We start from the raw sequence: 21,438 nt of genomic DNA, 5'->3' as shown, positions 1-21,438 counted from the left end.
AGCTGCATAAACAAAGCTCTGCATGGTTAGTATCAGCTTCACCCCATGAACTCATAAAGCCCAGCCTACAATGTCTGTTTGGGAATGACTGAATTATCAGCTGGATAAAAACCTCACCTGCATGAAGAGCATTAATCACCTCGAAGGGAATGCTGCTGTTATTTGGCTGAGCAAAGCTGTCTGAAGGATATCAAGATGGGAATAACCTCTCGCCATTGCTTCAGTGTGATTAAAATCTGACAATGCTGCTGCTTAATCATTAAGTAAAATGAATTTGCAATCTTGGTCTCAGAAAAATAGAGCACTCTCCCATCTCAGCATTCCGTGCAGTGTACTGAAAAAGGTGCTGGACAAGAAGAACTTGTTTGTTCCTCTCCAGGGAGTATCACTTAAAGCCTGCATGCTTGGAGATCTGTGTACAAAGAGCTTGCTCAGCCACTAGGCAGTGAAAAGGCTTCAAGTTAATGCTCTTTGTTTATGGAGTATCTTGGATCTGCTCCTGGAAGGTGCTGAGCATCGTTGCTCCATACAGAGGACAGTTTGTGGCCACCAGACTTCTTGAAGCGCTGTGCGACCTCTTGCCTGGGTAAGGGGTCCTCTTCTAAATTAATCTCGTTCCACTGACATACTCAGGTGCAATTATCAACGTTCAGGTAACAATTAATAATTCAGGGTCTTGGGGGGCTTCACGTCTCTACCACTGCAATCCTGCTCCACTGTCTGACAAGTTCTTGCAATGGGCAGTACTGTGTAATTTGTGGTCCCACTTTTTGGCATCAGTTATGATTATCTTGAAAGAGGATGGCTGGGAAATACTCTTCAAGCTGAAGTGGGAAGGAGTGAGGAGGTGGAAGGGCTTGCTGCTGCTGCACAGGGAGCAGAAGCAGAAATCCCTGTAGGAGAGAAATTTGGGGAATTGTGGGAAGGGGCCTCTCTATCTCACACGCTTCCAGGAGACAGTGATAACTGTAGCTATCTGAAAGCAGTATACTGAGAAATTGACAGTAAGTTGCTAGGTAGACAGTAAGTAACTAGGTACCACTGATCATGACATTGCAATATAATTCCTGTTTTCCTGCCATACACCTTGAAAAAACGAAAAATAGCTGGCTTGAGCTAGAGGTAGTTGCTTATAGTGACAGGGAGCATTGAAAACCATCACATCGTTTCTCTATTGATGAAATATTGCTCCTAACAGCATATTTCTTATATATTTTCTCACTTGAATTTAATATTTTAATTACTTAGGAGACCTTTTAAATTAAGGTAACAATTAAGGCACACTAATTCTGCTGAAGTGCCAATGAAATTAAGTTACTCTTGTTTGTACCATCACTTTGTAACCAGCTGAGGTTGCTGCCCTGACATCATAATAGAAACACAAAGTGGGAGACCATCTCTGCCCTGGAGAGCTTACATTTTCAAAGGACAAGAGACACAAAGATGTTGATGGGTTTTTTTCTTAATGCTATTGTTTTAGTTCTGCTCTTATTTTAATGTAATTTATCTATTTCCTCCTGCTTAAACACTTACTGTATTCCAAAGAGTTGTCTACGCCAGCTATTCAAATTGGTTCTTTAATTTCTTGTGGTTAATAAGCTACCATCAAAGAGTGTGTTTATTAAGGAGTTAAAGCTTCCTGCGTTTAAAAACAATTCTAAATGATGTTGATATTATTTATGATACTCCACAAATGGAATAATGACCATAAAAAATAAATCTCTTACACTGTGGACTCTAAACCTTGTTCCAAGTTATAGGTTATGAAATTAAAGAGCAATTAGCAATGAAATAATAAGCTACAAACTAATCATCACCCTCTTTTTGCCCCAATAGTATAGTTTCTCAGTATAATTAAGTGACAAATAAGAAAATAGATGAATTACTATATTTTGTAGACCTACTTCTAGTCTCACTTGTACTATCATAATTCAGGAGTAACTCCAGTGTGAAACATTTAAAGTCAGGATAAAGGAAGTCAGGATTCATGTACAAACAACTATTTTCAATAAAAGCAAATATACATTCATTCACTCCTGGCCCCTTTCAAATTTCGTTTGCAAACAAGTTTTTATATATTAATCAAATGAAGAACAAGTACTTAAAAGAAGAAAAGGTCTTTGTAAGGCTCTGAGGCAGGACCCTGATTTCCCTTTGAAGACTGATGCTTGTTACTGAATCTGATTATATGAAGACTGGTTCTTTCAAAATGGACAGAGGACCATAAGGATAGAAACTTGTATGCAAACACAAGCACCTAAAATTTGTTATAAGTTCAGAGACCTTTTGGTATGGAAGAACTGGCAGGAAGAAGAGGGTGAGGTTATCCACATCCAAGTGAGATGTGGATGTCAAATGCCATCCCAGCAAATCAGAATACAGTAAATATTCTTCATGAATACTTTAATTTTCCTTTTGGTGCTCACTGCATTTTAAGGGCGTTATGAACCAGATCTGTAGCTCAGCCTTACATACTAGTGCACACAGTTTGGTACTTAGCTGTACTTTCCATGGTTCTGTCCTATTATCCTTTTTTGCTATGGAAGGAGCAAATAGCAGCACAGCTGTCTTTCCAAGATGGATCTTTCTATACCAGCGTATATCTGATTGCAAACCAAGGAGCAGTCAAGCTCAGAAAATTTTCTAAGGTAAATAGTGAGTTACTTCTCCTCAGTGGGCACAGTGAAATACCACTTCCTGGGAGAAATTCTTCTCCCTTAACAGAGATGTATCTTTTCCATCTTTCAAATCAAAACAACAAACAAAACCCACTTCTCAAAGTCCTCCAAAATACTGTGGTAAAGCAGCAATGCTTACCAGCAACGTTCAAGTGCTTTCTGGTGCTGGGACTCCTGCTAGGACCTGGGACTTCAAGGGAGAAAAGGAGGAGGAAAAGGAGATGGCAAAACTTTTCATGGCTTGGTGTGGTAATAGTTTAGATATCCTGCTGGAATTATTATATGATAGAGAAACAGACTTAAGCATCTAAACCAAAAGTTAATCTTTAACTTAAAAGTAGCCCTTCCTAACTGCAGAACATTATCAGTGAACTGAGATAAAATGTCTCTGTTCTGCAGGTGGAAGAGGAGGTCTTTCCAGATCTTTTAAACTCTCGTCACCAACCATAAAGGCAGCTGCAAAACAAGAGCACAAAGAGGTAAGCACTTTGTTTTCTAATACCATCTATAATATAGCAAGGGTCTTACTTTTCTCCTCTAAGGCTTGAGCAAGAAGGACAGGGCCAGTCATTGCTATTCACCGAAACGGCCTTAAGGCAGTTTGTATTGCAACACTTGCCAAGAAAGGACTGCTGGAAGCAGCACCAGGGCATTCCAGTGTCACCTGCCAGCACGTGCCAGGTTTCCCCTACGTCTTCCACCAAAGTTTTCATTGCTTTTACACGGTTCATTGGATTGAATGCCATTTCTTTAACCGTCTTCAAATGCACAGGCATCCCCTGTCAGGATCTCCGCAGCTCCTGGCCGTTACAACGGCGGAGGCTGCATGCGGCCAGGGCTTTGCTGGAAAACTGCCACACGGAGTTGTCCTCCTCCAACCGTCTCACCTCACCAGCTGGAGAGGTGACTGAGGCGTGATTGCCTGCTTCCACCAAAGGTAGGCCATTGATCAGTAAATTTTGTTAAAGGAAGTTAATTGAGATAATGGGGCTATTATTTATCTTCCTTGATTGCTTAGAGGGAATGCTTATTGCAGTGGAGCCCACTGTTTGTTTGGTAAATCAGCTTCTACTGCCATACGCTTCTTTACCTCCATACATGTCAACTGTTCTTTATATTACTTACAAACTAGGAAACTTCTGACTTTGCTTTTCTGGGTATTGGTTGCAAAATGCTCAGTTTTCATTGGCAGGCCCCTTGCCATGCACACACCCCAAACACTGTATCACAAGGAGGAAAACATGTGAGGCATGTGCTTCAGGAGCAGCGAGGAGGGCAGCAAAGCATGCTCAGGAGCTGCTTCTCAAATTTTTTTAAGTTTAGTTGATATTTTATCAAAAAGTCATCCTAGTTAAAGAATCAGCTTGCATTTCTTATTAAATCACTCCCCAAGAATGCTAAGTTTTCTTTTAACAGTACTTAACGAGATGGGAGGAAGTGAGACACAAAACGTTCTACTACTACGGAACGAAGGAAGAGAAACTACGTGACTGTCATGCATTATTTCTAAAAATAGTCATACTACATTTTTCTATAAAGCAGCAACTGCTCTTTAAAATGAGATCAAATGAAATACACTTGAAATTGAACAATGAAGTCTTTGTTTGATTTCTCCCCACCCAGGCTTTATCATCCTTTCAAATCATTTTTCCCTTTCTCGTAACACTGAGCTATTTCAGCCTGAAATCTTTCTAGTGTTTTATTAATCAGGTTCCCTTTTTCACACAAGCTTTCCCAGTTGTGATCCAAATGCTTTCTAGCAGCATTGTCTGTGTATTAGCAGTACATTAACATGAAGTTCCATCTGCTACTGTCCTCCCTCAAGTACAGCACAGCATAGTTGCTACATAATTTGTTTGAATTATTAGTATTTGGTGCACTCCGCTACTTTGGAGGACCGTGTAAGTATCTCCTCATGTTCCTTTTGCCAACTTTCATGCCACTGTTCATGCTTTATTTTTGCTTAGGAAAACAACTATTTTTGTGATGTTCTGTAAGCTTTTTTTTTTTTGTGATGTTCTGTAAGATCTTACTGAAGTCTCCACTTTGAAAATAATACACAATTATTTCAAATATTCCTAGGATGTTTTGTTTGTTTGAATGTTCGGGGTTTTTTTCCTCCACAGCATTTTAGTTTTCTCCTTTCATTTTCTTAAAGCTAATGAAACATGATTAGAAGACATATGTCTCTTGTCTGCATCTTTTCAGATCATTTGCAGGAGCGCAGGTAAAAAGAGGAAGATACCATCACCCCAGCACACATCCTCTCTATAAGCAGCCATTTTGTGATTCTGTTCTTTGTGCAATATTAAAAGGTACGTGTTTCTTTAACTCACCATAAGGTGCCAACTATATGTACATACTCATTCTTTTTAGAGCAGAATTATACAGAATTCAGCAAAATTGAATATTTGACCAGAAAGAGAGAAAATTACATATGATGGAGACACTGATACTTATCCCTTGCATGAACTTGGTTACTCTAGCAGCCACGTTCTAACCTGTGTTACAATCCTCCTTGTTCAAGTGTGGCACACCCAAAAGGTATTTTTTGTAAAGTAACTGAACCCAGAGAAGCCTCTCTGCTTTTCTACTGTAAAGTTAAATGAGGGCACATTCAGTGGCCTCTGTTGCAAATATTTTCCCCATCGAGGTTTAGAAATGGTAAGGTAGAAAGAATGAGTGAAATACGTGTGAAACTGAGGCATCTAGCAGGCTTTGTGGTAATTGAAGGTAACAGCCCTCAGGTCTCTTGAGATGAATAACTGATAAAAATCCTCACATACTGGGATCTCTCGACCTATCTGTTGGCAATACCCCTGGCAAGACTACGATTTATCCTGCTTTTGGATGATTGACCACACTATACAATGCCTGTTCCTATCACTCTTTTCTGCGGGTGCTGTGCCTTGCACTTTTTTGGAGCCCGTCACAAATGTACTTTTGGAGGTCCTGTCCCCTCCTCAGCCTGTGTGGGAACCAGCTTCCCTCTGTGGGACCCAGCTTGGAGATGCAAGACACTATGCCTGTAATAAGGTCCAGCCTGAAGGTAAACTTTGCTCTCCTGGGCTAAAGCTGCGCACCATTACACAAGCGGAGCCACTGCCTGGTCCCCTAAAAGCACACAGCAACAAAGAGAAGCAAACAATAAATGGCATCCATGCTTGGCTTTTACCTAATACTAATCATCTCTCTGTACTTTGGGCTCCTTTTGGACATGATCTGCAGTGTCTCAACCCAGACGCCCTCCTGTATCTACCTGGGCACTGCCCCAGCAAGAGCCAGTGTCTCATCTTTGTCAGGAAACTCTGCTCATTGGGGAACAGTTACCACCACCCCAGCCTGGGACTCCTGGTCCTGCCTGCCCTGTGCAGCCCAGGAAGTCCTCCTGACCATGTCTGTGATCACACTCCTATGTGCTATCACCCTCTCTAAAATGGACTTTTGTTGACAAATATTTGCAGCTGCTTGCACAATCTCAAGCTGGAAGAAATAGCCAGACTGGGGATTTTAATTTGGGGGTGCTTGTTGCAAAGCTCCTGCTTTAAAGTCTTACCTGCTGAAGCTCTATCCAAAGATGACTATAGCCTAAGCTACTAAACTCCAAAACCTCATTCTCCACCACATCTTTGTTGCTAAATCCCAGAGGCTGCTTTGTGTCTTCTGAAATGTCCTGATTTATGCTTACTTCAAAAATTCCTGTAATAATCCCTTTTGGTTTAGGACAAATTGCTGTTGCTGTGACTGGTGATGGGAATATTTGAAAGGGATGGTTGATTAGATCCACCTCTTGGAGGTAGGGTTTACCTTTCTGTGTAGAAAACAAGATGAGAAGAAAATGGTACTTTGATCATCACTTAAGGTTTTGAGGGTTCTTTTCCTAGCAAGTATAAGCATTTAAATAATATTCCTCCGTTTATACATTATGCCTCCATTTAATCTCTCCATCCTAAAAGTTCTGCCCAAATCTGGATTTTCTTGTTTCAGTTACCAAGTCATCCCCATAGCAGTGCTTTGCAGCTTCTCTGTCCTGAGAAAATTAGCATTTGGTCTCTTTATACAGCAGCATTTCCAGTGCCAACAGATGTCAGGAACTGGACACTGTGGATTACATCTAGTGTCACAGGCCTTCTGAAAAGCTTTACTTCCAAGAGTGACCTGTGTCACAGACAATTCAGATGCAATCTTGCTTGCCAAGGGAAGGTTGGAAAATGGGGCCCATCCTCATACAACCAGGATCTCCAATGTTTCCCTCCTCTCGTTCATCACGCTTGGGTTTTCAATATTTCTTTTCTGTCAGAGAAACATAATTGAAATTATTAATATCACCTTAGCAATACATCAAAGTGGATGGATGGACCTGCAACTGCATGTTTTGTTACCAGTATAGGATATTTTTAGAATCAAAGTGTTGGGTTTTGACCTTGGAGTCCATCCCATTGCAAAGCCTGATAAAGCAGCTAGTTTTTAAATCTTTACTCATCTTGTCAAAGACAAGGCGGCAGGGCAGTTTGCAAGTACTAAATGACTTCTGTACTTAGTAAGTGTTTCAGCATTGACACTGTTTTTGTTCAACCACAAAAGCTATTTGTTGTCCAATACTCTCTGGTGTCAGGATTGTTCTTCCTTATTCATGTAAAATACACGGCGTGTGTCAGTGAATCCATTCTTCTCCTTCCTGCTGGTGATGAAGGAAGAGGGAGTCCCCTGGCCTGTTGGTGTGTGTTGGTGTTTGCAAGTCTTTCCCTGGGGTTGTCTTCCCAGAGCATACAATTTGATGTTTCTGCATTGAAAAATGATGTAATGATGGTTTCTTTAGAAAATGCTTCCCTTAATTTACTTATAAAGCAGAAATTGTAAAGTTGTTGAGTCTTCTGTCATTTTCTCATTTTCTACTGGAAGCGTGACTTTTCTACTGGAAGTTGACTTTAGGTTTTATGTGATAATGTAATTCAGATATACTTTCTCCTGGCTTGAAGGACTTAAAGGAGACTTAAATTGGCTCAGCACTTAGCCGTTGTCTATACTTTCTAGCACTAAAAAGAAGTGTATATTGCACTCTCTAACACTTTGAATTGTATCCTTAACTTTCAGAGAGCATCTGTCTCAGCCTTGCATTATTCTTTATGGCCAGGATGTCCTCCTCATCCTCTTCCGTGTTGGAGATGGAGATCTTCAAGTACATTGATGTACATCAAAGTGATTTCATCGAGGTAGGAACTATATTGCAGTGAAAAGACCGGAGCACAGAACTGGTGTCCTGGAGTCTTGTGTTCTACATGCAAGATGAGTGTTTACCAGTAAGGTAATGAGCAGGGTTTCCAAGTCTGGCATCAGGTGTGCCATGTGAGCTTTAAAAAGCAAGGTTTTAAGTCTGTGCTGGGGACCCTCTGGGTAGAAGAGGGATTTACATGGACCTCCATAGACCAGGTGGCTGTGGGCATCCTTTGTGTGCAGAGAGGCTCCCTGAGCCAAAATGTACCCACATGGGAGAACTGGCAAATCTTTATCAGTGAAAAAAAAAAAAAAATAGCATCCATGATATTGCAGTGATGGGATGGAGGTGTAGCCATCTTCCAGTGTGACAATTCTTGTGTTCAGAGGCCAGACACTGCAGCATCCTGGGTGATTTAACTGCACTTCTCTCCTTCTTGTGCAGGATCTTAAGGAATGGGTGGCTGTGGAAAGTGATTCTGTTCAACCAGCCCTGAGGAAAGAAGTCACGCGAATGATGGCACTGGCAGCAGACAGACTTTCAGTGCTGGGAGCCACTGTTAATTTAGTAAACCTGGGGTCACATCAGGTGCTTGTCTGATTCTTGCATTTAAAACATCATATTCATGCCATGTTGCTTACCTATTACATTCAGTGCTATGCATATGTATGTTGTGATTTACTGATCTTTTTTGGTAGCCAGCTAACAATTTCTCAGTAGTCCTGTGATACCTGCTGAAATCAGTCCCTCCTCAGACTGTCTTAGAATAGACTTGGGAGACCACACAGGCAATCCAAATGCAAGCAGATGTTCCCTGAATAGCAAAGACAGTTTGACGCTTTTGACTAGAGGGAAGTAGTTTGTAAAAGTAAAATGTCTTGAGTTTTTTACCAGAGCTCATTTTCACATTCTTCTGAGTAACAAAGCATGGTAATTAATGCATCAGTTTGTCACCAAAGTCTCTATATGGGGGAGGTAGCTTTTACAAGGAAAGTGTTGCCAGACAGAACGGGCTAGCTATCTTGAGCATCATCTTTGGCTTTGGGAGCTTCTGACAAATGCTCCAAGTCATTTTCTCAATGACAGATGGAAAGCAACAGGCAGGAGTCAATATATGAGAAATCTTTATCTCTAGCTCACTTACCTTACTGTGGCTGAGGGCCCTCTCCTGCCCTGGGCTGTTGGATTCCTATTCTAACAGGAATTCAAAAGTTCACTAATAGTGAGTCCCTTTTTCTTCCTCTGAGGTTTCTGAGGAGGATCAAGAGAGTCTTAGCACAAGGACCTTGCAGCACAGAAATACTTTAATATTTCAGGTTATGTCATTTAATAGTTGTAAAGAACGCGTTTAAAATTAAAAGCTTAGCATGCACTTGACATCCAGTTATGATTGTCAAAATATATAGCAATGGTCTGTGTCAATAACAGCAGGGAATAGATTACCTGTTGTTCAAGCAGAGACCAGAGATACTTTTCTCTGCCTAGGGCCAAAATATTTTTTTTAAAAATGGGTTTTTCCTTCAATGCTGTGTTGCAACAGAGAGGTGCAGACTGATACTATTGATGAATGCAAGGGAGTACACACATTCCTTCACTTCTTATTTCTCTCTCCCGTGAGACACCCAGCTTCTCTTGGCCAATGTGGAGATCTCTTCTGTGCACTAAGTTATGGGATTAGTTTAGAGCCTAAACCTGTTTTGAAAACAGTCTGAAATAGCAGCTGCTGCTTCCTGCCAGCAAAACTTTATTTTGTTTCTAGATTTGAAGTTGCAGGCCTCCTACAATCTGTCTGTGGCAAAATGAAGTCTGTGTGGCTTTTGACTATGTCAGTGTCACAACATATGCTTTTGTCACTCCAGAACACAGTTGGCTTTGTCTTCTCCAGTGCTGGGAAGTAAGAGTTTAGTAATGAGGTCATTTATGATAGTAAAATGTTAGAAGAGCTCCATAAAGTCTCTGCAGAACCTAAACAGCTGGGGAGAAAAAAATCTTAATTTCTCTGGGTAGGCTCAAAGTCAGACTTGTGGACCTGATAAAATCAGAGCCAAGTATGTAGAAGTATTTTCAATACTGAGAATCCTAGGGTGCTTTTATATAACACTTGCAAGTTTTCAAGGGTTTATTTTTTCTTTTTTTCTTTTTGTGTAACACCTCTCTGTAGTTGCCTGATGGCGAGGACCTCCCACTGCCTCCTGTGATTCTCGGGGAACTGGGAAAGGATACACAAAAAGCCACTGTATGTTTCTATGGTCATGTAGATGTGCAGCCTGCCAAAAAGGAAGATGGCTGGAAAACTGACCCTTACACGCTGACAGAAATCAATGGCATGTATTTGGTCTGGTCATAATTTTTGTACTGTTATTTGAATATATGACTCTGAGATATTTTTTAGTAGAAGGAGGCTTCCTATATGTTAAACCACAGCATGACAACTTCTCCCATGGTAATCTGTGGGACAAATGCCGGGACTTTGGGTCTTGGTGACCATGCTGTGAGTAGTGAGACCCATCAATGATTGCTTGATATTTGGTGTGGAAGAGCCACATGGGGTTAATTACTTTTTTTATATTCAACAGATAATCCATTTCTGCTTTAAAATTCTTGTTGGGTTGTTGGATCAGCCATTAGCCTCCCTAGAACTTCCCATTCTTGCTTCATAATCCTTTAGTACCTCCGCCTGCTAAGCTGGAAATAAGAAGCTTCTGCTGGTGGTGGAAGGATGAGAGGCTCCCCTTAGCCTCATCCTTCCACTAAAGCCAGCTGAGCATGAAAAGATCCAGTCACTTGATGAACCAAAATTAAGGGTGGAGGGTCAGCAAGGAGTAAGACCAAGAACCCAGAAATACTGATTCCCGGTCCTGTCCTACACCCATTAAATGGCCTTCCCCATCTCTTGGTACCAGTTTCAGATACACTTACTGGGGTAACTCTTGTTCCTCCACTGGGGACTGCCACAGATAAATCTGGTAGCGGTAATCCACAGATTTATTTGTATATGAAACAGATTTATCTGTATGTGAAACTGAAATCTGTCCCTGCATATAACTGTAGAGTTGAACACCTAAAAAAATATATATAATTATGTTCCTAGAACTTTACAGCTTTATACTTCTACTGGGGTGTTTATCTGTGGGGTTTTTGCTGCTTGTTACCTGGACTGGCTGATGTGCACAGAAGCTGCGTATTGTGCAAGCTCTCCAGGCATGTCTGGCATGAACAAACAACTCCTAAAGACAGAAGTGAAGTTTAGAAATTGGCATGTAGCAGAAACCACAGTATGATGTACATAAAAAGGGGTGGGGGGAAAATGTACTAGTTCACTGGGAAACACCCATCACCTTATTTAAAACAAGTCAATGAAATCCTGATTCTTTTGACACTTCTCTTGATGCACCACTGCAGCTTCTGTGGAAACAGGAATTTGCTGAATACATTGCTGTGACGAGAGAGGTTTCAAAGATTGCTTAAAAACTTTCCTCTTTTCTTTTAAGGAAATCTTTATGGGCGTGGAGCAACAGATAATAAAGGACCTGTCTTAGCTTGGATAAATGCAGTGGAAACATTTAGAGCCTTGAAATTAGTAGGTATTAATGAGGAATTATTATTGTTGTTGTTGTTTTATAATATTTCTCTGGAGGGATGTGTTTACCTTCCTGTGAGTTAGATGATACATCTCTGTGCCAACAGACTTCATACATTTTGAAATATTAGCTTATTCTTAATGCTATATCCAGGGCTCCGGTGCCACCCCAGTAAGAATCTGTCCTTGAGCATTTCTATTTTGAACAGTGTGTATGCAAGGTAAATACTGTATTGCTGTCACTGCCCTATAGAGAAAAACACACTGGGGGAAGCATTCAATGTATATTACATACATTAAACAGCTTTGATACCCTATTCTCTTGAGAGCTTTTAACATGGTAAAATAACATACAGAACAGATCGGTCATGAAGACTTATCTCTGCTGTTACATTCTGCCAATCTTTGGTTTTGTCTGCCTACAAGTTACCTTCAATTTGTGTGTATGAATGAAGAGAACAAGCATCAAAAAATGCTTATATGTAATGGGCTGTTCTTTCAATGATACATTAGATTTATCAACGTAAATGCTTTGACTGGGTGCATTAACCAAGTACAAATATACTTATTATAGTGTGACATCTCTAAGAATCAAAATTTGCCTAAATTATTACAATGACCAATACAGTTATCTTTAAATCAGCCTGCATATCTAAAAATTTGGGGCTAGTTTTATCTCCAATGCAAAGCTAAACCAACATATAGTCTAAGCTTATACCTTGGTTAGCAAGTGTCCTTTAAAGTGAATTTGCACAACACATTTTGTTAGATTGTTAAGAAAGTTTTGTGCCTCTGTTAAGACATTATAGCACAAATTGAGCCATAAAGCCTTGAATTTTAAGGTCCTTTTGCAATTTGGAAAACTGATGTTTTTCTTGCATTGATAGTACTGAATTGATCTCAGTGTCTCTTAATACAGATTAGCTGTTGCAAGTGGATATGGTTATGGGGCTGTCTTTTTGCATCTTTCCAGTTTTTCAAATCACTAATAACTATGAATTTTAACAAGCAAGCAAAAAGAAATACGTCATTTGAAGCTTTCCCTAGAAGACAGCACAGACTATCAAAGAGTATTCATGAACAGTTTGTTTCTAAATTTTTTTGTGGTCATTCGATGAAACATTGGTGAACCCATCCATAACACAAGTTCATTTAATTCTACACATTTGTTCCTGCGTTTAATCTGAGCATTTAATCAGAAGATAAAACATCTTAAAAGCTGTAATGAGAAAATGAATTGGAATGGGAAACTAAGCTCAAATTTATTTCTCCTACGGGACGTGTCAGCATTTCTAACTTGTACTATTCCATAATAAAAGTTCTCTTAATTACCCTTGGAAATATGTCCTTATGAACTAGCAGGCAAATAGATTCACGGGTGCTAAAGGGAAAATTGTAGTAGAATCACCAGCAGCATTTTTACCACTGTGTGACTAACTCTGGTGATAGATAACACATTGGGAAAACCGCAGCAATGGACCTCTGCCAGTGGTTCCTGCACAGCCACCAACAGCAGAAATATGAGAGGCAGGAAATTTTCTGTGAAAATGCAACTGTTATTACTCAGGCTTTCCAAAGCAATTAGAATATTTAATAGTACATCCCATTTTATGACACGGTCCAGCAAGTTTTCTGGAAGCACAAGGAAAAAAAAAATATCAGTTGTTTTTGCTTTCAAAAATGAAAAGTACAGAAAAACATGAAGATGAGCAAGTTTTCCTGGGAAACTATATATGTGTGTGTATATATATATATTTAAATATATTTATATATGCCCTTTCTATTGAAGCAAGCTAGATATCTGTGTCCTTTTCTCAACACATGTACTGCAAGCCAGTCTGCTTTTGATGGTTTTTTAAGGCCTTTTACTTTTTGAAAATGCATGTTCCTTACCTAGATCTCTTTAATGTTCATTTAGGCTATGCCAGTAAACTTCAAGTTTGTAATTGAAGGGATGGAAGAAGCAGGGTCCTTGGGGCTAGAAAAATTACTTCAAGAAGAAAAAGAGCACTTTTTCTCTGATGTTGATTATATTGTGATTTCGGACAACCTCTGGCTCAGCAACAAGAAGCCTGCCCTTACCTATGGGAGCCGGGGAAATGCCTGCTTCTGTGTGGAGGTAAAAAGGACACCGGTTCCTTCGAACTGGGCCCCTGACCGGAGAGCAGTGATGTACCTGTAACCACATTTATACTTGCAAGCAGAGAAAGACTGAGAGCAAGTTTGATATTTACAAATGCAGACTTTCCTTCCCTATCCTTTTTCGCCCATGCAGATTCCCCCCTCATTTCAGTTCAATTTGCCTTATTTACTTCCGTTAACTTTTCATCAATCATCGTTTCTTCACTTACTCTCTCTCTCCTTGATCCCTTTCCTATCCCATTGCTCTCCTACTGCTCTCCCAGTCTTTTCTCATCACACTCTCCACACATTAACTCTGCTCTCTTGCAGCATTTCCCCTACACCCCCCAACTCTTTCTCTCACTCCAAACCCACTTCTTCTGCAGCCTTGCCCTTTTTGCAGCAGATACTGCTTACTGCAATGTATTTGCCTAAAGGAACTCAATTTGGTTGGATCCCTGGGTTTAAAAGCCACGCAAAATTTTTGTAACCATTGGCAGAAGCAAGTAATAGTGCAGTGTACTACACTTAGCAGCCAACATGAGCTGCTTGAAATGAAGAACAGAAATTTCTCATCTGGAAACTTCCTGATGAAGCATAAAAGGAATTCAGAGAGAAGATTAAAGAACTAGAGAAGTGAAGAAAAATCTACATTAACCTTTCTGTCTGAAATAGAATGAATTTTTTTTTTTAACCAGAAAAGCCTCAGCAGCCTCGACTCAATTCTTCTAAGTCTTAGTTAAGAAAAATGGTGCTATTAAAACATCAAAAATGATCTCTGCCTGCAACCGGTAATGAGGTTTTGAGAAGAATAAACAAGTCTGTTGCAGGCAAATAGTTTATTATAAACCTGCATATGAAAATGTGTCTGGAAAAAGGAACCCATTTAATAAACCAAATGCCTCTCCCTATTCTAAAGGCATATGATTCAAGAGACCTCTAAATACTTATTTGTTGCATTCTGGAATTAAGGTTGGACATATATTTTTCTTAATGCAAAACAAGTAATGTTCTTTCTTGCCTTTGCTATGAAGATTTGCATTAAATAAAAAAGATAAAGAACTTGAAGAATTTATTCTGCAATGTTAGAAACAGTAATATGCAAGTATTTCTCTTACGGTATATTTAATCTTACTGGAGCAAAGGAGGGAATGGAGAGGGACTCTTTCTTTCAAATGCCTTTAAGTGCTATAGACAGCTGAATTTCTCTAGTGATTAACAAAAGAGTTCCATCTTCTCTTTACCAGAAGCAGATTGTTCCTGACGTGATGTTTTCCATTTTATAAATAAAAACATAATCACTTTATATTAATTTGTGGTGTCATTTAAAAAAAACGATGCCATCCATTGCTGTGGAAAAGAAACACTTGCAGAAGAATAAGGTAGGGAGTGTTTATATGTAACCAGTGTTTTTTGGTACAGGTTGAATGTGGCAGCAAGGACCTTCACTCTGGAACTTTTGGAGGCATCATTCATGAGCCGCTGACGGACCTTATAGCTCTGCTGGGTAATAACACGCGTCATTGCTCAGGAGTAACTGGGGAACAACGGCAAGCAATCAGCCTAACAAAGATCAGTGCCACGTTTAATTGACCTGCTTAAGACAAGTCTAATTGAAGCAATATTTCCAGGTCTCTAAATCTCAACACAGCTATGGTGGCAGCAGCTGAGGAGGGGAATGTCCCTGGTAAGGCCAGGACCTCAGACACATGCCTGTTAAACTGATGGCAGTCGCGTGTCAATCAACAACATTTAAGGATTGCTGGTAATTTGGATACCTACATGTGTAGCAAAACCTGACTTGTTAATGCTGATATGTATCTCAGTATGTATGTCAGATGTTTTCCTGTTAGCAGCTGTGCTGACCCACTACACACAAATGCACAGCCGGTCAGTGGTTTTCTTAATAAATATGAAAATACATCAGTGTGGGTACCATGACTCAATGGATGTCTAGTTGCTAGTAGTTAAATGTTAGCCTTACTCATTTGGTAAAGATTTAGGTAGAAGAGAAAAGGTGTTGTGATTGCCAAGTGGAAGAAATAGGTCCCACTTGTACTGATATCTGTATCTTACTTTGCAGACAGCCTTGTGGATCCCACAGGTCGGATTCAGATCCCTGGAATTTATGACAGTGTCGCTGCCCTGACAGAGGAGGAGAGGAAGTTGTATGAATCGATTGAATTTGATCTAGAAGAACATAAAAATAATGGTGGTGTGAAAAAATTCCTCTATGGCACCAAGGTAACATAAAATCTGTATAATGGTCAGCAGAAAGATTTTGAATCACCCATTTATAACATTTGTGTATAAAGCCAAACTGAAAGATGTTTTCATTCCATGGCAAACTCAAAATAAAATAAAGGAGCACAGAGCATTAGAAGCTGAAAAATACAGGTACCACATCTGGGGAAAGTGACTCAAAATATGAATAAACAATGAAAAGAAGTAATACAAAACTAAGTGTCACTCCCTCTCTCTTGCACTGCAGGACCTCTCCCCTCACCTAACTGGCCAAAGAAAATAAGCATTATCACCCCCACATATGAGTTACACAGTTGAAAATAAGTTGTATTCGGCTCTGAAAAAATGAGGAGGCACTTTAGGCAGATGTGTTATGGGGTGGTTTTCATGAGTTTAATTCAGATTATGATGTCTGTCGAGCATGCCAAAAAACCACCCAAAACTATAACCCAACTCTCTTTGCCAGTGTTTAAAAATTGTATCCTAAATAAAAAACAGTAGGTAAGGGGTGGCTCAGAAAGATCTCTCTGCACAGGAGTGGCATCTGAGAGAAAGAAGTGATTCATTTTTTTTTTAATCACTAATGTAATTATACTGGTATAAACTGTAATATGGATGGGTTTATTTCCATGAAAAAGCTTCTGAATTAGTCTAAGCTAGACTGCGATAATCAGTAATACAGAAGTATAATGTAACTGTGCCAAATAAGTTTTGATGCTTCACCTATGTGATGATGAAGTGGTGCAAATTTTATGTGTGCATAAAACTCTAGTCTCATAAAATTGGAGTAGCAGGAAAGGAGCCATGCCCTGGAGTTCTGCAGTAACTCCAATTTATAATTTATATATTTCTCCTGTCTTCCTTATAATAGGAATTTTCTTTTCTCTCTTTTTTTTTACCTTATTTTTTCCAGAAAACTAGATCAACTTTGTTACTGAACATTATCATTTTACCTTTTGTATAGTTTAAAGCTCGTTAGTAGAATTTCTTCCCTGCCATCTGGGAGGGATCCGGCTAAACTAGTCACTGGTTTCTCCTGCAAGAATTTCTGAGATCAACAGATGGTCAGATCAGAAGTTGTTCTGATTTTTCTTTGCACTAGAAAAATTTACTTCTAAGATAATTTAAAATAATGCTCCATTTTTCATGCTGTGTGTGAAAAGTTGTCCTCATCCAAACATTTCTAAAGGTAAACAGATGTTGACTTAAAGAAAGAGTGTGTCTTTTTTAAAATTAAAATGTATGAGAGTGGGTTTAAATTACAAAGCAAACATCTTTAAAATAGAGGTCTCCAAATGCAAATTTTACAACAGAAGAAGGTTGTTTCTTCACATCAATTTATATTAATTGTGAATGGCTCCACTGTCATCCCTTATATTTTCAGTTTTATGTTTTTTGAAGGAAGAAATACTTCTACACCTGTGGCGTTACCCTTCTCTCTCTATTCATGGAATTGAAGGAGCTTTTCATGAACCGGGAATTAAGACCGTCATTCCAGCAAAAGTCATTGGCAAATTCTCAATCCGCCAGGTCCCCCACATGGACCTTTCAGTTGTGAAACAACAGGTGAGAAGAAAACCTTTGCTTTGGTCTCTACTGTGTAAACTAGGTCTCTCTTAGCACCTCACAAAGTAGTAAATTGAATGTTTCTGGCATTTATTTGTTTCTGAGAGCAGAAGAGGGAAGGTGGGTGTAAATTTCAGTTGCAAGAAGCTGAACACTTCTGGCTGCAATGTTTTCCCCACAGGTGGTGGAGCATTTGGAGGGTGTCTTCTCCAAGAGGAACAGTCCAAACACATTGAAAGTGTCTATGCCTTTGGGCGCAAAGCCCTGGCTTGCTGATGTTAATGATCCATTATATAAAGCAGCAAGAAGGGCAATAAAAACAGGTATGTTGCTTCTTTTTTTTCCATCCTTAATGTGTCTGCAAGCATGCAGGGGAGTTGTGCTCATCCACAGAGCAGAAGGGATTTCCTGACTTGGTGCTACAGTCACACCTGGCTGATCTTGACAGAACAGCTCAGCCACTGAGGCCTCCACCTCTTGCTGAATTGGGGTCTATTCAACAGGAATAGCCAGAAGACTCCATTTAGTTCTTTTGCATCCTGACACAAAGCCAGAGGCTTGTAGAGGGCAACTGATTGATTACATCAATTGGCTACACACTCAAAACAATTCCTGCTCAGAAACTCTTTATGTTTGAACAGATAACTGATATTTGGTAGCTGTGGACAGCACCTTTATTTCATTTAATGAGTTCATTCTTTCCATGTATTTCAGTTTTTGGAGAAGATCCAGATTTTATTCGGGATGGTTCAACAATTCCTGTTGCCAGAATGTTTCAGACTATAACGCAGAAAAGTGTGATGATGTTTCCGATCGGAGCAGCCGATGATGGGGAGCACTCCCAGAATGAGAAAATAAGCAGGTTTCTTTTATTTGTCTATTTGTGCTATAAGAGAAGAGGGGTGAACCAAGGTCTTGGGGTACCCACACATAAGCACTGCCAGGTGGGAAGCTTTGCAGTCCCAAAATACTGCCTCTGGGAAACTTGTTGCTGTGCCAAGCAGAAAGCAAAATTCTAAATCTTACTTGTGCAACTATATACTTTTCATGAAGTGTTGACTCAGCCTTTAAATACATCACACTGGCAATTTTCATTTCACTGACAGTTAAATTTCTCTGGTCTAAAAGATGATGTAGACAAGGCACTTTTCCATCACAGCATCAATTTCAAAGTATTCCAGTCAGGCATACTGAGGATAATAGTTAAGTAAGGGTTTTAATTGTTTTCCTTTTTTTTTTTCAATGGTATAAATGGATATAAAGGTGTATTTTATATTACAAGGACCAAAACTAGTGTAACCATATAAAAATTAGCTTAAACTTGCCACTTGTGTTCATTCCTTGAGGAGCCATGATAAGACACTGTTCAGTCTGATGTCTGAATATTTGTGCAGCTTCTGAGTCAAGTCATGCTGAGGTCAAGGAACTGGAGAATCCTACAATAATTCTCAATTTGGTTTTTGTTGTCCCTCTGTATATCCTCAGCCTTTGCAGCTACAGGCAATAGCAGTTAGGGGAAACAACACTTGAAAAAGTTTCCTCAGTGAATCTTTCAGAGGAATGCCAATTGCAGGAAGTCCACAATTTCTATGCATTGGTCCTTTTTTTGGTGACCGGTCTTGCAAATTCCTCTGAAAACTCTGAAAACTTCACCAGACTATAGGTTGCTAACTTGAAGAGCAAAACAGCCTGACAGGGTTTCATTCTCCTTCTTTCCTTCTTCATAGACACAACTACATTGAAGGAACCAAAGCATTTGCAGCCTTTTTCCTGGAGCTATCAAAGCTACATCAACAATTAATTGAAACTTCCAACATGGAAACTAACAACTGATGGACCACTGCTAGAAAATCAGCAAAGCACTTAAGCTTTCTAACTTCCTGATCTGGAAAAACATAGAAATCACATACTCAGTGGGTCTGAATTGGTAGAGAAAATAAATGCTATGCTATTACTTGCCATACTACTACATGGCATGCATTTGTGATCCAGTCAATCAAGTGATCATACCTCAAATGCTATAAAATGGGGTTAGGGATAGTTGCTAAGTTTTTTTGTAAACAACTGTTCTGGCCAAAACATATCATCAGAAGGATATTTTTTCACACAATTAGCAACTGCTTGTTGCTAATTACTTTTAAAGCATTAGTTTACATGGATCATTAAATCAAAGACAAATTATATATTTTGAAATTAAAGCAATAGTTGAGAGTTCTATCTGCTGTTTAGGCAAAACACGTAGCACAAATCATATAAAACATACCTATATTTTTTTTATTTCAAAATGTGATTTTTTTTTTTAATAACATGTAGTTATTTCATGCACAACCAAAGTGACTGAACGAGATATAAACAAAAATTTAGTAGTGTTATCCTTACTGTTAAAACAGATGACATTGATTACAGGAAGTAGTTGTTATCTTTCCTTTCTATCCTGCAAAAGCCTGCGAGAATAAAGGTGGTTAAGGGCGTAAGGTATGGATGTGGAGTTCGTAGGAGGGAATATTGTACTATGGATTATATACATGAACAGCTGATGTGGAAAGTTATCAGGACTAGCTGAATTTAAAAACATAAATGAACAAGCTTCTGATTTTCAGTAGCATTCCTGAAATTCCTGGGAGCTGGACGTAAAGGCAGTTGGCCTTTTAAGATGTCTAGGAGCAGTAGTAACCTGGGATACTTAAGTTTCAAATCAGGTTCTCAATAAACACCCATTTTCAGCCTTTCCCAGGGCTGTGAAGCTCACAGACCCCAGGGCTGTGAAGCTCACAGACTAAGAACGAATCGGGTCACCACCTGCTTAGCCTGTGAAAGTGGAAGATTAGTCTTCACCATGCAGTTATGGTTTTCCTGTTCAGTAACATCACTCCCAAGAAGCTTGACTTTGACTCCTTCTAGGTATTCCTCTCAGAATATGGCATTTAGCTTGTTTGACAAAACATTATACAGTGCCTTGCTAGTTAAGGGTGTCCGCAGTCCACGTCTGGACAGGGAAGATTGTGCAGCTGTGCCTTTACCAGTGACACAGGAGCCAGTGCCAGCGAGGACCCACAGTCCATTTGCTCCTGCTGGAAACTTACTGCAAGTAACAGGTAAAGTTAAAATACTGATGCATGAAAAAACTCCTGAACTCAATCTTCTCACTTTATATATCCTGTTTAGTCTCCCTGGCTCATCTCCACGTTGCTCATCACTAAGGTGTGAAGGGTGCCTGTGTGTGTGCAAAACTCACCGATAAAGCAAGCGTACATAACTGCACAGAATCACAGAATGGTAGAGGTTGGAAGGGACCTTCAGAGATCATTAGTCCAACCGCCCTGCCAAAGCAGGGTCACCTAGAGCAGGCTGGGCAGGAATGCATCCAGGTGGGTTTTGAATATCTCCAGAGAAGGAGACTTCACAACCTCTCTGGGCAGCCTGTGCCAGTGCTCTGCCACCCTTAAAGTACAAAAGTTTTTCCTCATGTTCGGATGGAATTTCCTGTGTTCTAGCTTGTGCCTGCTGGCCATTGTCCAGTCCCCACTGGCACCACTGAGAAGAGCCTGGCCCCATCCTCTTGACACCTGTCCTTTAGATATTTATAAGCACTGATGAGATGCCCTTGTTCCCACCTACCCTCAGGGTCTGTCCCCTCTGCTCACAGAAATGCTCACTGCCAGCTATTTTCTACCATGGGATTTTCTAGGATCCTAAAAACATCTGCAGTTTCTCTGCCCTTCTCCTTTTGCCTTGCTTTCTCAAGTACCTCTGGTTTTGGAAGACTTCTCCTCTAGAAAGATGTTGACTCTGGGATTGGTCAGAACTGTGCATGTTACCATATTTTTGGTGCAAGTTGTTCTCTTACAGAGAAAAAGCATGGTACGTTACTAACAGTTATTGCCCCAAGGTTAAACTGAATTGATTTTCAAATTTAGACCTTGTATCATAGAATCGCAGAATACCTCTCGTTGGAAGGGACCCATAAGTATCACAGAATCCAGACCCGTATTTTGAGCTGTGGACGCATCATGTCCTTTAAGAGATAAATCATT

General features: G+C 39.8%; 1 protein-coding gene across 1 annotated transcript; it reads left to right on the top strand.

Annotated features, from left to right (window-relative positions):
* The first annotated feature begins 428 nt into the window (after positions 1–428).
* Positions 429–20,073, top strand: CNDP1 (carnosine dipeptidase 1 (metallopeptidase M20 family)). The gene is made up of 15 exons (XM_014938471.1): positions 429–586; positions 3,078–3,157; positions 3,451–3,615; positions 4,887–4,993; positions 7,773–7,891; positions 8,338–8,481; positions 10,055–10,217; positions 11,385–11,473; positions 13,392–13,592; positions 15,017–15,101; positions 15,678–15,838; positions 17,240–17,404; positions 17,586–17,727; positions 18,119–18,266; positions 19,132–20,073. Exons 5-15 carry the CDS (start codon positions 7,805–7,807, stop codon positions 19,235–19,237), a joined length of 1,491 nt encoding a protein of 496 aa, XP_014793957.1. The 5' UTR covers positions 429–586; positions 3,078–3,157; positions 3,451–3,615; positions 4,887–4,993; positions 7,773–7,804; the 3' UTR covers positions 19,238–20,073.
* The last annotated feature ends 1,365 nt before the right edge of the window (positions 20,074–21,438 follow it).

This window comes from Calidris pugnax, unplaced genomic scaffold, assembly GCF_001431845.1.
Source record: "Calidris pugnax isolate Ruff unplaced genomic scaffold, ASM143184v1 scaffold13, whole genome shotgun sequence".
In the NCBI taxonomy this organism is placed as follows: domain Eukaryota; kingdom Metazoa; phylum Chordata; class Aves; order Charadriiformes; family Scolopacidae; genus Calidris; species Calidris pugnax.
This window is presented reverse-complemented; position numbering and strand designations above follow the sequence as displayed.